We start from the raw sequence: 17,283 nt of genomic DNA, 5'->3' as shown, positions 1-17,283 counted from the left end.
ATGAGTGCCAAAACTTGTTATTTGATGGCAGATTGAGTAGCATGCTAGAACTTTTCCCAGTGCTATTCAAAAAGCTAGAAAATACTTGAAATGTTTTAATTCCATTTAAATTTACTAAACTAAAACAAGGTATTTAACTACATCGGAGCACCTTTCCTACACTTTTAAGTCCCAACCACAGACCACCTTATTCATAAATATCCCCAGCATGTTTAATAATTACTGCACATTTTTAGATGGGATCCAAATTTTACCAAATTCTGATTCTCTACAGTGAGGTTTCAGTTTGTTCCACAAAGTAAACTGAGATAAGCTAAATGAGAACTTTCAATAACACCTAGCATCCATGCTTTCTCTCCTTACTAAAATGGCAGGTGACTTGTAGAAATGTCAATGACTTCAGCTCATCCAAGCAGCCCGGTGCAGTTTCCCATAAAAAATACATATCATCGGTGGTGTTCAGACCAAGTCTTCACTGTAGATTTCCATCCCTCTCAGCCCTCATGCCCACTGCTTGCTCAGGAAATCTCTGCAAAAAAAAAAAGGACCTAGGTCAGCTCACATGCCTTCTCTACTTCCTTGTCTAAGTAAGCCAGAGCAGCCCTAATTGCCTTGAAGGGAAAGATAATCACATTTAGTAAAGCAACTCTTACCTCACAGTTTTTAACAGCATGGGGCTTTTACAGAGCAAGTTGTGTTGGAAACCAGGAGGAAAGATCACCATCTTGACCCTCTCTTTGTTCCTGTATGCATTATGTGCAATTTCATAGAGCTGCACGGGACAGAAAGACCGAGACTCAAAGGCTGACAATCAGAGGTGGTGTTTTTCTAGTTTAATTTTCCTAAGAGGGTACAGAAGCAGCCATCTTGGGGAGGTAGTCCCATTAAGTCAGAGACAAGGGAGTCTCCACTCCCTCCCCCCAGCTGGTTGCCTCTACAACTGAGGAACTGAAAGCTGCACAGCTCACGCGGAACACTGACGGGTCGTCATCCTTCTCTGCCAACACCCTCCCTGCATGGGGACAGGAACTGCAACAGACCATCTCTGTTTATTGACATCCCATTTTTAGAGCTGCCGTGGGAGAGACTATATGGAGGTTCCCATAGCGGCCTGGGATCTTTCTATACCTGCAGATGCATGGAAGAGGAACCAGGGTCCACCACAAACACACCTTCAGCTAAGTAGCACAGCACACTAATGCTTCTTGTATATGCCAGGCAGCATGGCTATTTAGGGGTGGAGAGAGTCCCTCGTAATGTCAGAGACCCTCCTGTGGGCTCTAATCAGACTGTGGCTAGATGAGAGAATAGTGAAATAAGCATGGCATGTTTCAGTCAGCACTGGGCTTAGTTTACCTTTTTTCCAAACTCCAAAGGCACCGTGTTGTCATCCTCACCATGTATGATGAGAAGGGGAGAAGACAGGGATTTAACACTAGGGACAAGTAGAAGAACAGTCTTGAGGTTTGCCTTAAAATACAGGATCTCTCTTTCCTTCTCTCCCAGGAACCACAACTTTGTACATAATAAACTTCATATAGTAACTGTTTCTTTCCAGGCAAGATTATCTCTCTTCTGTTTACTCAGACAATTTAATTAAGTATTTAATTAATTTAACTTATTTCTATGTGATTTTTTAAAATAATGAAGAAGAAAAATACTAAAAACACTGAATTTTTATACTTAAAAGGACCTAATCTTCTTTATTCTACCTTATTTCATAATTTCTGGAATATTTTAATTAAAAGACCATATAAAAGAAAATAAAACAACTCAAAACCCAAAAATAACAAGAACCACCACAGGACTAAAGAGAACTCTTTGTAGCAATGTTTTACTTTCCCCCATAAATGTACAGATGGACACGTGATCAACAAGTTTAATCAGCTTCCTGGTCAACCTCCTGATTTAGTAATTCAGAAAGGCTACAGCAGGAAAAAGACTTGTTCCTCACTCTAGCAACTTTCTCAAACAGTACTCCCCAAATTCTGATACTCATCTACCCCATCCCAGTGACTCACTGTTACTCCTGGGAAGGTTAGATCCCTCAGTTGTGCTGACATAGAGAAAGGACTGATAACAACGGCCCATTTGGAGGCACTCTTACGTTCTCCAGCTGCAAGAGCTAACCTGCCAAATTTTGGTCATTAGACCAAGTAATGTTAGGCTAGACCCCAGAGCTCCTTTTAAAAGGTCCTGATTTCTGATAGACCCTAAATCTACAACTCCCTTTACGACTTCAGAGAAAGTACTGAATTGGTGAAGTTATAAAATCAGACATGAGGAAAAATATCAAATACTAAATATTTGTGGACACGTTAGCCCATCTAAAAATTCTCATCTACCCATTCAGTAAGTCACATGATAGTTAACCCCCTCCCAGAATCCCACAGATATAGTAATGACATATTTTCATCATTAGCTTACTTTTCATCATTAGGGAAGACTATTTTGTCTTTTCTCAGGGCATCCATAAGCGTGCGTAAAAATCCTGGAAGTTTCCGGTAAATCTATTTTTTTAAAGGAAAAAAAATTAAAACATGGCCTATATCTGTGTCATTTGTTAGTTTCCCACATGAATTTTAGTAATGTAGACAATAGCAACTTACTACATATAATAAACTTTAAAAAAAAACCTCATGAATTTAAAAGTAACTCGTGTCATTGTAGGAAAATTGGAATATACCAAAAGGAAGAAAGGAGAAACAAATCACACATAATCCCCACCATCCACAGATAATCACTGTTAACGTTTTGTTGTTTTTGCTTCCTATCTTTCTTTAAAATACAAATAGCACCACTATTTTTCTTCACACTTGTAAAGAAGCAGTGATAAGCATAATCTAAAAATTGCTTCTATGATGAACAGAATTTACTGGTTTAGGTGTGAAACAGAATATTCTGATTAGTCATAAATTCTGATGAAAGTATACAATACATAGATAATTTTTTAAAGGATTTAAACATTAGAAACTGTTGAATAAAATTTAATGTTGCAGTGCTTTAAAAGGGCAATTTAGGTTTTAACAATGACCACAGGACTCCAAATACAAAAATTATCATTCTAAACATAGTGAATTTCCTCTTCAGTGGTAAATTATAGTAAATAGAAGGCTAGCCTAATTAGCTTTTACCACATTGTTATTAAATCAATAAGTAAATTCGTTTACATGTCCTAAAAAACATCCATCTCAACTGAATATGAGGAAAAGACAGGAACCCTGAGCAATATTGTACCTTTGTCACAAAATTCTAACCCTACCCCTAAACTGTATCCCCAATGCATTCATTTCTCTCCATTCCCACTGTCACCCAGCATAATCTACCCTTCTCCTCTTGTTTGGATTGTGCCAGCAGTCACTTGTGGCTCCCTGCTTCTAGCCTCAGGCTGCTATAATCCACTTCCCATGGGGAAGCCAAGGTGGTAGTTTTCATGTGCAGTTTGTGTCATATCACTCTTTTGTTTCACATTTTCGAAAGGCACTACCTTGGCCTTCGAGGCTCTACGGAATGTGGCTGCTGTGTCTCTGCCCTCTCACTAAGCCCACTCCTGTCCACCCTCAGGCCCTGCTGCCTTCCGTTCCTGGAATATATCAGGCTTGAGCCCATCTCAGGACCCCTGCCTATCTTTTCCCTCAACTCAAGACCTCCAGATTTTCCCATGACAGCCCCTTATCATGCAAGTCTCACCTCAGATGATAGTTAAGAGAGGTTTTCCCTACCCCCTGCTTCCCCACCACCCAGTCACTCCCTGTCACAGCACTACTCACTCCTGAGAATCAGCTTATTGTGTACTTGCCTTCTCTCTGTCTCTCCAGCAAGTATATATACTTCCTAGGAGGTCAGGCCACCATTTTCTTCCAACTGGTGGTATTCCCAGAACCTAGAAAAGTTCCCGGTACCTAGCAGATGCTCGGTACCTACTTGCTAAAGATGGAATGAATCTACTGTGCAAATATCCCTGGCGTAAACGGTAAGCTATTATCTGTCATTTTCATCTTAGTGTGACTTGAATTTCATTCAGATTTTATTCCTTGGAATAGATTTGCTAAGAGAAAAGGCCAGAAAAGTATCACATGTATTCCTCCATTGTGCCTACGAGGGAGTGGGGAGGAAAGAGCAATGTAATAAATGGGGCGTTGCCAAAGGAAGGAGATGAGTACAGCATAGGGAGGCTGGGGCCAGGAAAGACAAACAACTGCTTCACAGTTTAAAAAAGAAAAGAAGGATATTCACTGTAGAAGCAATTTTTAGGTTATGCATATCACTGCCCCTTTATGGTATGGAGAAATTAGAGTTGCCAGCTAGCATAAATCATTTACTGTAGTCTCTTGCTATGAACTGTAGTGATAGAGAACAGCATCTTTCTAAATATAATGAACTTAAAAAAATGTGGTTTCCTGATTTTAAAAAATAATTCCCGTCACTGTAGAGAAAGTGGTACAGAATAGGTACGCTGGGTCCAGTACAGACAAACGTCTGCTTCACAATTTTGGTGTAGGCCTGCTGTTTTCAGGAAACTTCCATGTTTTCATGGGATTTGTTTGGCTTGCATTTCTTGCATGGTCTCATGGCAAGTGATTTGCATTTAGGTGCAACCTGGAGATCCTAATACACCCTCTCATGTCCCTTCTTCCTTTTCCCTCCTCTTACCCATAACTAAGGGCAAGATTTCTTGTTTTGTTTTCTTTTGTGTTTGTCATCTGATTCTGCCACCCCTGGGATCAGGACTCCTCTGAGGGAAATTCAGTAAGAGAAGCCCTTCAGCAGTTCATCTCAAAGCCCAAAGGCATAAAAAGAAAGCAGGCCCAAGTCAATCTACTCCCACTATTCCTTACCAGCCAGAGGTAAGGAGACTTAGACTCTTGAGACTCAGCGGTCACACCATCCCTTCTAGCCCAGACTACAGTGATGGGCCCCTAATTGGTCTTCCTGCCTCCTGTCTTCTGGAATGCCACCAAATAAATATCCTTAAAAGACCAGTTATGCAAAACGTACTGTCACAAAGCTTTGGCATTACCACACAAGCTACTTAAAACAAGGAACTTCTATCTTGACTGCAAGCCCATCCACATCTGGCCACAATCTTTCATTCCAAAGGCTGCACAATTCCAGTCTGTCTGCCTAGAGTTAGAAGATGTAGGATTGAGTCCCATTTCCTCTTCTTATAGGGTGTGTGACAGCTGGGGAAGCCTCTGAGCCGCCATTTCACTCAGCTCTAAGTAGAGGCAGTGATGCCAAACTCAGAGAGTTGCTATGAGGATTTAAAAGGATGACAAGTATGCAAGATATTTCATGGAAGCCTTATATGACTCTCAGGTATTTTATAACACAGTTGCCCCACTCCACCACGTGCTTTGGTTCACATTCTCCCCTCCCCTCTGTGTTTGCTAACTGTTCTCCCTTACCTTCAAGAAAGGAACTTAGATCCTATCTTATGGCCTTCACTGACCATACCTGCACACGAAACCCTTCTCTTCCCTGAATTCGTCCTTCCCTGAAATTATTGTTCTGGATCCCACACTAGCACTTACCTTAATCTACTTTGCAATAGAAAACATGGGAAGGGGGGGAACACACATTGGTTGAGTGCCCACCAGCATCTGGGTACTTTGCAATGATTATCTTACTTAATTTAATCTTCTAAACAAGTGTAGGCAGTATCAACCCCATTATATAAAAATGGGAAAACTCAGAGCAGGGAAATAACTTACCAAGGTCATAATTGGTTAGTGGCAGAAGCCAAATTCCAACCCAAATCTGTCTGGCTCCATAGCCCATGCTGTTTTTTCCACCGTGTCACGCTGCCTTCCTATTTTGAGTAATGAAATTGATTCCAAAGTGACATATGGAAATCCCTGTCATTGTTTTATACCCACTATTAATTTCCTGTCTCCCCAACTAGACAGGAAGTTCTTGGGAGTGAGGACCCATGCCTTTCACTCTATTTGTATGTCTCATGCCACCTACATGTTCTTATTTAACAGTCATATTCAGAGTAAAGGCACTCCACTGATACAAAAATAGTTAATGGTCACTCAGTGCTTACTTTGTCCTGGGAACTATTATAGATGCTTTTCATATGTTAATTTATCTAGTTATCACAGGAATCTGGAATAGGTTATTATTACCCCCATTTTATAGATAAAGTGTTCAGTCCTTAAAAGCAATTAGTCCAAGATTATACAGCTGTTACACGACAGCCCTGGAAATCAAGCCAGCAAGTCTGATGCCAGAGCTGTGGTTCTTAAAGACAACATGATACTACAGAACTCCTACATTTCTAAACCATAAATGTACCTATTAAACTAAGGTCATATGACATTTTTAATTAAATTCCAAACTTAAAAATATTAGGAGATTCCCCATTTCTAATAATAGAATTGTTACAAACCAAGCCTTTTGCCCAAGACAGCTAGAAAATCTGGAAAAAAATATTTTAAAAACCTTTCTGTGAAGATATCAGAGACCTACCAAGGCAGTGAGGTCTTGAGTGGTCTAGATCCCAGAGAGGAGGGAATCTCAGAGAGGTGAAACTGACATTCAACACCACTTTTCCCCTGGAGACACAGCAGGCAAGTCAGGGAAAGCAAAACAGTAGAGACAAAAGAACACAAATAGAAACAGATGACACAAATAGAAAAGAACATAGTAAGAAAGTAGATTTAAACCTAAATATATCATAACCACATTAAGTTAACTAGACTACTACAATTAACAGACAAGGGTTGTGGTACTGGAAAAGAAATCAAAACCCCACTATATGCTGCTAACGAGATATATGTTAAATACAAGAATTCAGAAACGTTGAAAGTCAAGGAATAGAAAATGATACATCATGCAAACACTATTCAAAACAAAGGTGTATTAATATCGGACATGGACAAAGTTGACTTTAAGTCAAGAAGCATTATTAATCAACAAAAGGAATATTTCATGATAAAAAAAGGATCAATTTCACATGGAAGATATAAAATTAAATTATTACTAGATGTATGTTCCTAATAACATACCCTTAAAAAAGCTAAAGCAAAGATTGACAGAACTAGAATAGAAATAGCTCCACAATGATGATGATGAGACATTGTAATACTCTTCCCCGGGTAACCAATAAAACAACCAGTGAGAAAAATCAGGGAGAATACAGAAGAATTGAACAGCATGAGTAATCTTGACCTAATTGACATAAATAGAACACTACGCCCAAAACGGAACATATTCTTTACAAGCATATGGAACATATACCAAAATTGGCCATATGTTGGGACATAAAGCAAGTCTGAATAAATTTCAAAAACTGAAATCGTACAGAGAGAAATCTCAGATCATGATAGAATTAAGCTAGATACCAATGCCAAACATAACCAAATCCCCAAATGTATCAAAATTACAAAATATACTTGTGAATAACCCATAGGTCAAGAAAGTCACAATATTGGGTTTTTTTTTTTTTTTGAGACAAAGAGACAGAGCATGAGCAGGGGAGGGGCAGAGAAAGAGGGAGACAGAATCAGAAGCAGACCCCAGGCTCTGAGCCATCAGCCCAGAGCCCGACGTGGGGCTCGAACTCACGGACCATGAGATCGTGACCTGAGCTGAAGTCGGACGCTTAACCGACTGAGCCACCCAGGCACCCCGAAAGTCACAATATTATAAAATATTTTGAACTGAATAATAATTAAAATACATTTGAAAATGTGGGATGCAGCTGAAGAGTGGCTTCAGTGGAGTATGGCTTCATGAATAAATTAGAAAAGAGGAAATACTGAAATAAATTATTCAAGTACCATCTTAGAAACTTTTTAAAGTTTGTTTAAAGTTTATTTGTTTTGAGTCTCTGCACTGGGTGGGCCTAACACAGGGCTTGATCCCATGACCATGAGATCATGAATGAGCAAAAATCAAAAGTTGTGTGCTTAAAACCGACTGAGCCACCCAGGCATCCCTAGAAACTTTTAAAATAATAAATTGAATCTAAAGAAAACAGAAGAAAGGGAATAATTCAGGTGAAACCAGAAATTAATAAAATAGAAAACATTCAGCATAGGTAATCAACAAAGTCTAAGTTGGTTCTTTGAAAAGACTAAAAAATAATTGCTATAAACACTGGCTGCCTCCCTTCTCCTTAGCCTTGGATAACCAAAGCCATTACCCCTAGAAGGTTATGTCACCTTCCTCCAACCTATCCTCTAACCCTGGGGATAACAGAAACAACCACCCCTGTTAATTCACAGCTTAGAGTCCCATGTGGATTAGACCAAAGCTACACTTTACCTGAAGTTACATCTTGTTCTGCTCTTTCCCCTTCCCTATCCTACAACCCTCATTCAAATGACTTTGCAGGCTTCTCCTTTACGGTACTCTCTCAATAAATCGTGACATCAAATCCCTGCCATAGGTTCTGCTTCTAGGAGAACCTGACCTAAAACTAAAATTAAGAAAACCTCAATCAGTCAACATAAACTTATAAATACCATGTTCATAAATTGGAAGATTCAATATTAGAAAAGTATCAATTCCCCCATGGTATAGACCTAATGCAATTCCAGTCAAAATCCTGGGATGTTTTTTATAGAAATTGATAAGCATATACCAAAATGTATGTCAAAATACAAAGGATCAAGAATAGTCAAGACAAATATTCAATAAGAAGGGAAAAGCTGAAGCAGTAACATAGCCAGATATTAAAAAAAAAAAAACCTATATTATACAGCCATAGTACATAAGAGATTGCAGTATTCATATAAGAATGGACAGATAGACAAGGGAGAAAAATGAGAATCTACCAACAGACCCATATATATTAAGCCCTGATATGTGCAAACATTGGCTCTGTAGAGTTGGTAGGGAAGGTTTGTTTAGTAAATGATATGAAACCAAAACTGGATATCCACATGGACTGCCTCGTACATATACAAAACCCACCTGTAAATTATAGCTGTAAATGTAAAAGGTAAAACAGAATTTCTGTAAGATAGCATAGAAGAATATCTTCATAATCTTTGGTAACCAGAGTTTTATTAGGCAGGACACTTTTCTTAAAAATATTAACCGTAAAAAATAGTTGATAAACTGGTCTACATTAAATTTAGGAACATCTCTTCATCATAAGATATCATTCAGGGAGTAAAAAAGGCAAAATAAGCAAATATACTTGCAGTACAAATAATTTTCTAATGACTTATCCTATTAAAAAAACTTATCCTACAAATAAAAAAAGACAATTTAAAAAGGAGCAAAGACATAAACAAGTATCTTACAAGAGATGATATCTAAATGACTAATAAACTTCAAAAAATGCCCACCTTCATTATTCATAAGGGAAATACAATGAGATATCCATACAAGGGCAAGGATATGAAGCAATTGGAATGCTCACACACAACAGGTGGGAGAGTACAGTAGTAAAGTCACCTTGGAAAACTGTTTAGCACTGTAATTACTAAAGCTGAACATATGCATATCTTACTATCCAACAATTCCACTCCTAGGGTATATACTTCAGTGAAACATATACACGTTTGCAGGATACATGTTCAAGAACATTCATAACAACTTTATTAATTACCCCAAAGAGAAAGCAACTCAAATGTCCATAAACAACAGGTCAATGAAGTATAGTATATTTATACACTGATATACTATTTGGTATTATGTTCAATGTTATACAAATTATATATATAATATATAAGTTATAAATTAAATTATATAAAATTATATTGCTCAGAGAGGCACACACTATAAACACTATAGTGTTTATAACTATAGGCAATAACACTATATAGGCAATAACACTATAAAGAAAAGCTTGGATATGATGACCATAAAACTCAGTGTAAGGATTGTATATCTAAGGTGAGCCTTATTGGATTGGGAAATGTCATACAGGAGACTTCTGGGGTACTAGTGATACTAATTTCTAGACTTAAGTGTTAGTTACATGGATGTTCTGTTCATAATTATTTGTTAAATTGTGTGTTTCCCTATTAGATTTCAAAATTAGAATTTCAAAAAAGAAACAAAAGTACATGGAAAGATTGTACCTGAATTATACCTACAAGTTAGTGAATTTATTAGTAATTACTTAGAGTAATATAATAAATGCTCATTAGTGGTTACCTTAAGATGAATATTTAATTGTCTAAAACCAATTGAAAGTGTTTTATTGTATCTTAAATTATTCAGCATTCAGTATCATCTATTATTGGGAAGATTCCTATATTGAGATGGAGTTTATAATACAGTTATTCTCAAGATTATGTGGTTCTGTGAACTAGCTGTCCCAGGAAGTAATGAGCTACCTTCTCCAGAAATAGTTAAGCAAATTCAGAAAGTTCTATGGTGATTTATTGTAAAAGAAAAAAAAAAAAAAAAAAGATTCCAAAAGTAGGCAGTTGAATTAAAGTACCCTTAAAATGCCTTCTGACTTTAACCAACAATCTAAAAATTTGGATCATGTTGTCATGTATCCCCTCTGAGAATCCTACCACTCTCTTTCTCTGTCTCATTTACTAACATTTATATGGAGGCGTGACTCTAAGCAATTGAACATTAGACATGGAATTATGAAATTAATAATGAAAATATTAAATTAGGATAATCTACATGACAGGTTTAAAAATGACACTTTGTTGCCCAATTCTTTAAACTTTATCTTCTTGGGAAGTTTGTCTTCTCTACTTGGGATAGAAGTCTATCTTCTTGGGAAGTTTGTCTTCTCTACTTGGGATAAAACCATCTGGTAGTTTCCTTGAATTCTCTAAAGACTTTTTTTTTTTTTAATCATAAAATAATGAAAAATATATGGCTGACAATCATAGGGCTAAAAATGATGTTTGAGAGGCATGTTTTCACCTTAAAAAGAAAGTGTAATAAACTAACCTAAGTCAAGTCTATTTAAAAAACTACATGATAAAAGATACAGTTAATGGAAGAGGAGGAAAAAAACTTTGGCCCTTAATAAGCCACTATCTCAATTTATTAGAAGAAAAGAAAAGAACTAGAAAATCCAAAAGCATTGTGCCCTCCTTCAATAGCAACTGGCTAATAACTTGTCTTAGGTTAGAATAACTTAGAAAGATATAATACCAGAAAATGGTTAATAAGCATAAGTGTGTGGAAATAGCTTTGGAAACACTTTGACATCTTGTGAAGATGAATCAGAGACTCACCTTTAACAAGGGATAATTGATACTTGCAACCCATATGTTGGTAAATGGAGCCTCCAGGATAATAGCATCAACTGGGAATCCTTGAAAATAATAAAAAAGAAGTAACTCCTCTATCATATATAAATACTACCTTTCTTAAATAAGGAGTTCTAAGGTCTTGTACATGAATTGCCTATGCCAAAATTATTTGTGAAGCTTATTAATAATGCAGATTCCTGGACTCCACACTAGACTTGAGTCAGTCAAAATCTCGAAGGAGAGGGGTGGAGAATGCACACTTTTTTAAGTAGGCTTCATACCCAGCATGGAGCCCAGGGCAGGGTTTGAACTCACAACCCTGAGATCAAGACCTGAGCTGAGATCAAGAGTCGGATGCTTAACTGACTGAGTCACCCAGGTGCCCCAAGAGTGCTCATTTATTTTTTTATTTTTTATTCTTATTTTTATTTATTAATTTTTTTTGAGAGAGAGAGAGGCAGAATGTGAGCTGGAAAGGGTCAGAGAGAGAGGAAGACACAGAATCTGAAGCAGGCTCCAGGCTTTGAGCTGTCAGAACAGAGCCCAATGCAGGGCTCAAACTCACAAACCATGAGATCATGACCTGAGCAGAAGTCAGGTGCCCAACCAACTGAGCCACCCAGGCACCCCCAAATGAGCAAAAAAAAATGCTCATTTTTAACAAGCACCCCCACTCCAAGAGATTTCTATGCACATGATAATTGAAAACCATTACCTTCTTCTAAAACATAAAACCACATTTTCATGACTTAGATAATTTAAGAAAGCAAAGTACTATAGGAAGGGAGATTGTTCTGCAGCTCATTGTTTAGAAAGTACTAGATGCTTACTAGGTTGTTTTAGCCAACACTCCCTCTAAGAACAATGAGAAAATGTGTGTTAGATGGGGATATGAATTTGTATATGTACACAGTAGTCCCCCTTTATCCACAATTTCACTTTCTGCAGTTTCAGTTACCTGCAGTCAAGTATGGTCCAGAAGGAGATAATCCTGCTTCAGTCATATTATCAGAAGGTCAGTAGTAGCCTAACACTACACAATGCCTACATCATTTGCCTCACTTCATCGTGTAGGCATTTTATCACCTCACATCATCACAGGAACTGAATACAGTACAATGTTTTAAGAAAGAGAGACCATAGTCATATAACTTTTATTATAGTATACAGTTATATATGTTAGTGTGTTATTATTAATCTCTTACTGTGCCTAATTTATATTTTGAGAGAGAGAGAGTGCAAGTAGGATAGGGGCAGAGAATCCCAAGCAGGCTCTGTGCTATTAGCACAGAGCCTGATGTGGGGCTTAATCCCATGAACCAGGAGATCCTGACCTGAGCCAAAATCAAGACTCAGACGTTCAACCAACTGAGGCACCCAGGTGTCCTGTGCCTAATTTATAAATTAAACTTTATCAGGGGCACCTGGGTGGCTCAGTCAGTTAAGCATCCAACTTTGGCTCAGGTCATGCTCTCACGGATCATGGGTTCGAGCCCTGCCTCGGGCTCTGTGCTGACGGCTCAGACCCTGGAGCCTGCTTCAGATTCTGTGTCTCCATCTCTCTGCCTCTCCCCCATGTCCCACATACTCTGTGTGTCTCTCAAAAATAAACATTAGAAAAATTTTTTCAAAAAAGCTTATCATAAGTATATACATATACGAAAAACATAGTCTATATAGGGTTTGGTATTATCTGTGGTTTCAGGCATCCATTGTAGGTCTTGGAACATACTCCCCATGGATAAGGGAGGGCTACTATATGTATATGTATATGTTTGAAGGCATCTCAGAGCTACTAAATCAATGAGATTTTGAGAGCCAATAACAAAAGAAAAACAGCCACAAGATTTTGAGCTGCTTTTCCCCTCAAAGCAGTTGAAACTTTGAAAGCAACAGTGGCGGCTGCTCATAGAGGCTTAGATCTAGAGAGAACTTTCAGCATTCCCACAGGATCAAAAGGACAAAAATTAGAGTTCAGAATCTGACAAGAAGGAGGGCTCAAGAAATTTCTCAGGCTTTTGTTGGGACTTCAAAGGACTACACCCTGGGAGTAATGGTGAACTAGAAACAGACCAGCTGTCATAAAGACTGAAGCCCAGCTTCAAATCAGCTCAATTTCTGATTGAATTAAGGTGATCTCCCCTCTATTTTAACTGCCTTTCAGAAGAAAAGTAACTGTGTCTGGAATATTATCCCTAGTCCCTCAAATCACCTCTACAATTTCCATAAACAATGTCTACATTTAATCAAAAATAACTAGGCATACAACAAGTAAAAACAAAAACATAAAGAGACCAAAAATACCAAACAACAACAACAGATAACAGAAACAGATCAACAAAGGAACTAGATATTGGCATTATGATATATGGACTTTAAAATAACTTGTAAATAAAGTGTAATATAGTAAAATATTTATTAAAATTTTAATATTTAATAAAATTTGGTATTACATAGTAAACAGTGTACTATGTCAAAAGAAAATATTTAAACTGGAGCACAGGAGCACCTAGGTGTCTCAGTCATTTGTGTCTGACTTTGGCTCACGTCATGATCTTGAGGTTTGTGAGTTTGAGGCCCGCATCAGGGTCTGTGCTGAAAGCTCAGAGCCTAAAGCCTGCTTCAGATTCTGTGTCTCCCTCTCTCTCTCTGCTCTTCCCCCACTCATACTCTGTCTCTCTGTGTCTCTCAAAAATGAATAAACGTTTTAAAAAAATGAAAAAAATAAAAATAAACTAGAGCACAAATAGAAAAATGTCTGGAAAACCCAGAAAAGAATATTGGAAACATACAGGACATGGGAACAGATCTAAAAAAATACATATAATTATAGTCCCGGGGGGAGAGAAGATGAAAAATGGGGTAGGCACAATATTTGAAGATATAATGACCAATTTTCCAAAATGGATGAACATCAAGCCAGAGTTCAGAGGTATTATGAACCCCAAGCAGGGTAAGTACTAGGAAACCCACACCTAGGAAAATCACAGTAAAAATGCTGAAAACCAAAGACAAAAAGAATCTCAAAATAACCAGAAGAAAAAGTAAACATTATCTTCAAATTAAGGAGCAGCAGTAAGACTGGAAGCTGACTTCCCAATGGAATAGCGAAAGCCAGAACAAAATGGATGATGTCTTCAAAGTATTGAAATAAAATAACTACCAACCAAGTATGCCCAATGGAAATATCCTTCAAAAATGAAGATAAAATAAAGATATTTTCAGGCCCAAACTGCGAGAATTCTTCACCACAGACAGGCAGAACAAAAATCCCAAATGAAAGCACAGAAATGCTATAAGTAGTAAAAAGCAAAGAAAAGGGTAAATCTAAATATTGACTTCATACTATAAGAATAGTAATGTTTTATGGAGTGAGTAATAAAGAGGAAATTAAAATACATGATAGCAAGAGTTCATAAGTCAGGACTGTAAATGGAATTAAAGTGTTCTAAGGTCATTGCATTATCTAAGAAGTGAAGTACTCATTTGTGTGAGAATTTAGGTCAGATAAATACAGCATCATCAACACTGTGCAGGAAGTGTGTGCAGGGAGCTATGAGAACTTAGAGGAGCAGGAAATAATATCTGCTTTATTTCCATAACTAAGTAAGACTGCGTATAGCAGGTGACTTGCTTTCAAATGTTATGTAACTCAACCTGACCTGTATTGACAAGTTAGGTTTAAGATATAACGCAAGAGATTATATGCTTTTAACGTACATCAAAATCCCCTTGTCCTATTCACAGAGATTCTAATTCGTGAAAACAGCTAGGATCCAGGAACTGTGTGCTTATAACAAGCACCTCTGGGGATTCTGATACAGGCAGCTGTCAGAACACTTTGGGAAACACTGACATAAACGTGATGGAAGAAGGGCTGCAGCAAGCAAGTCCTGCTTGTTATTTCACAAATGTATTTTTTCCTCCCCTATAATCCAAATTACTCCATAGTAACATTTACTTCACAGTGAGGGCTTTTTCAAAGGTAATTGTAACTGTTCCTCAGCATTTACTTTTAATTTCATGATCTTGAAGAGCAACTGTTATTTTATATTAAATAGGAAAAAAAAGCTTATTACACTATCAGAAACTGTCTCAGGTTGGGGTGCTTAAGGTATCTCTGTGTTCTGAGCATGCACAGTGTTTACTTTCCCACCCCCAGCTAAGAAATAACGTGTGAGCATTTTATGGTACCTTTCTCTTCCAGTACTTTTGCGGCATTGGTCGCAACTCTGTAAAGCAATGAAAATTAGTACATTTGTGAAGCAGTAACTTAACAGTCAAGTGAACAGTACAGACATCCAATATGAGCATCTGATGAAAGCTCTGGACCCTCCGGTAGAACACAGACAAAATTTCGCATAGGATTTCAAGGAGTTCCACTGGCCCTAAATTAAGAATCCTTCTCTTTAAAACTCTCAAGGAGAGTTCTGGAATGGGTTTCAGTGTCACAGATGACCATAGAGCTACACCCTTCCGTGCATTACAAACTAGCACCTGCGATGGCAATGTCTCTAGACACATGTGGGATGTGAGAGAAACCAGAGCCCCCTCTCCTGGCTCAGTGCTCCTTCTTCTGTGCACTGCTGCCTTTGATATGACACCAAAGTCCTAAGGACCCACCTAAAGCCATCTTCAGACCCCACTTACCCTGTACCCAGAGAGTGGCCCCAGAGACACACAGGGGTGGTACCACATCTCGCCTTGGTCCACTCATAGACACAAATAGCATCTGCAGTCAGCCCCTCCTCTGTGGGCTTCCCTGTGGAGTCCCCGAACCCTGGCAGTAAGGAGAAAGACAAGCACAGAATCACTACCTCCAAAACCGGGGCCATCAAAAGCCCTCCTGCTTATTGAAAAGTCCTTATATACTGTTCTTAACACATACCTCTGTAGTCCACAGACAGGACATGAAAGCCACCGTCACTCAGCACCTAGATGACAAAGGAGCTGTTACCATTTTAATTAGGGGGTGTAAGCAGAAAAGGTGGTATAACCTCCTCAACACTTCCATAAAACTAGTTGTGATGGTTTCATGGGCAGGGAATAGATGAAACCTGCTGCCTGGCTTCAGATGTGAGAAGGTCAGACTCAACAGGAAAGGAGCGATGCAGGGGCAGAGCAGGGGCAGACAGCCTGCTCACACCCCGGCTGTGCCCCTTACTGGCTGTGTGGCCTTGAGCAAGCCACTAAACATCTGAATATGTAAATATTATTCTGAAAAGGGAACAACACTAGTGGCTGTCTTCAGGATTGTTGGAAGATTACACGAAATGACATATTAAAGTGTCTTGGTACACAGTAAATGTCTGTTTCAAGAATTCCCTTGAGAACAGAAGGTCTACACAGAGTTGTAGCAGAGGAGTCAAATAATGGGAAGATATTTATATTAAATATGAACAAAGAGTTAATATCAATCAAAAATAAACAGATTGCCTGATTCTGTGAAGCCATTGCCAAGCCCCAAGTGGATGAATGAGGAAGGAATACGAAAATATAATTTCAAATGAAATGAATTGCAATGATAGACAAAGAGAAAAGGGGGACAAAAATGGAAAATGTTCTTTAATCCTCACAATAGTCCCTAAAAGGTAGGTGTTATCCCCATTTTATTTTTTTTTTTAATTTTTTTTTCAACGTTTTTATTTATTTGTGGGACAGAGAGAGACAGAGCATGAACGGGGGAGAGGCAGAGAGAGAGGGAGACACAGAATCGGAAACAGGCTCCAGGCTCTGAGCCATCAGCCCAGAGCCTGACGCGGGGCTCGAACCCACGGACCGCGAGATCGTGACCTGGATGAAGTCGGACGCTTAACCGACTGCGCCACCCAGGCGCCCCATGTTATCCCCATTTTATAGATAAAGAAATTGAGTCCGAGGGTTTAGGTTAGTTCTTGGTCACCCAAATGGCTAGAGGCAGAGCCAGGATTCACACCTGGGACTGCTTATGTCCAAACACTGCACTTCCCCTGCCATTGCATAGAGGTAGGTAGCTGAATCTCACCTAGGAATCTTTAAATATAAATCCAACCAATAATGAGAAACTAAGTGAAACTTTGTAATATCTCCAAAATAGTTATCCAAGACACAGAGA

General features: G+C 38.4%; 1 protein-coding gene and 1 long non-coding RNA gene across 3 annotated transcripts in view; one reads left to right on the top strand and one right to left on the bottom strand.

Annotated features, from left to right (window-relative positions):
- Positions 1-82: 82 nt before the first annotated feature.
- ABHD12B (abhydrolase domain containing 12B) overlaps positions 83-17,283 on the bottom strand; it is a 29,827-nt gene continuing 12,626 nt past the window's right edge. For both annotated transcript variants that reach the window (XM_040477115.1, XM_040477116.1), the window contains 8 exons: positions 16,078-16,123; positions 15,840-15,969; positions 15,384-15,421; positions 11,172-11,251; positions 2,428-2,510; positions 1,357-1,435; positions 654-772; positions 83-529 (listed from right to left, as the gene is read on the bottom strand). In XM_040477115.1, coding sequence (XP_040333049.1) covers positions 502-529; positions 654-772; positions 1,357-1,435; positions 2,428-2,510; positions 11,172-11,251; positions 15,384-15,421; positions 15,840-15,969; positions 16,078-16,123 — 603 coding nt within the window. In that variant the 3' untranslated portion in view covers positions 83-501. The remainder of the gene's footprint in view (positions 530-653; positions 773-1,356; positions 1,436-2,427; positions 2,511-11,171; positions 11,252-15,383; positions 15,422-15,839; positions 15,970-16,077; positions 16,124-17,283) is intronic.
- LOC121031755 (uncharacterized) lies at positions 2,502-5,845 on the top strand. Its single transcript, XR_005790875.1, has 2 exons — positions 2,502-3,973; positions 4,729-5,845. It is a non-coding gene; the product is annotated as an uncharacterized LOC121031755 (long non-coding RNA).

The sequence above is a fragment of the Herpailurus yagouaroundi genome, unplaced genomic scaffold (genome assembly GCF_014898765.1).
Source record: "Herpailurus yagouaroundi ecotype Mexico unplaced genomic scaffold, PumYag 141, whole genome shotgun sequence".
NCBI classification, from domain to species: domain Eukaryota; kingdom Metazoa; phylum Chordata; class Mammalia; order Carnivora; family Felidae; genus Herpailurus; species Herpailurus yagouaroundi.
The sequence above is the reverse complement of the archived record's forward strand: the minus strand, read 5'-3'. Positions and strand labels throughout refer to the sequence as shown.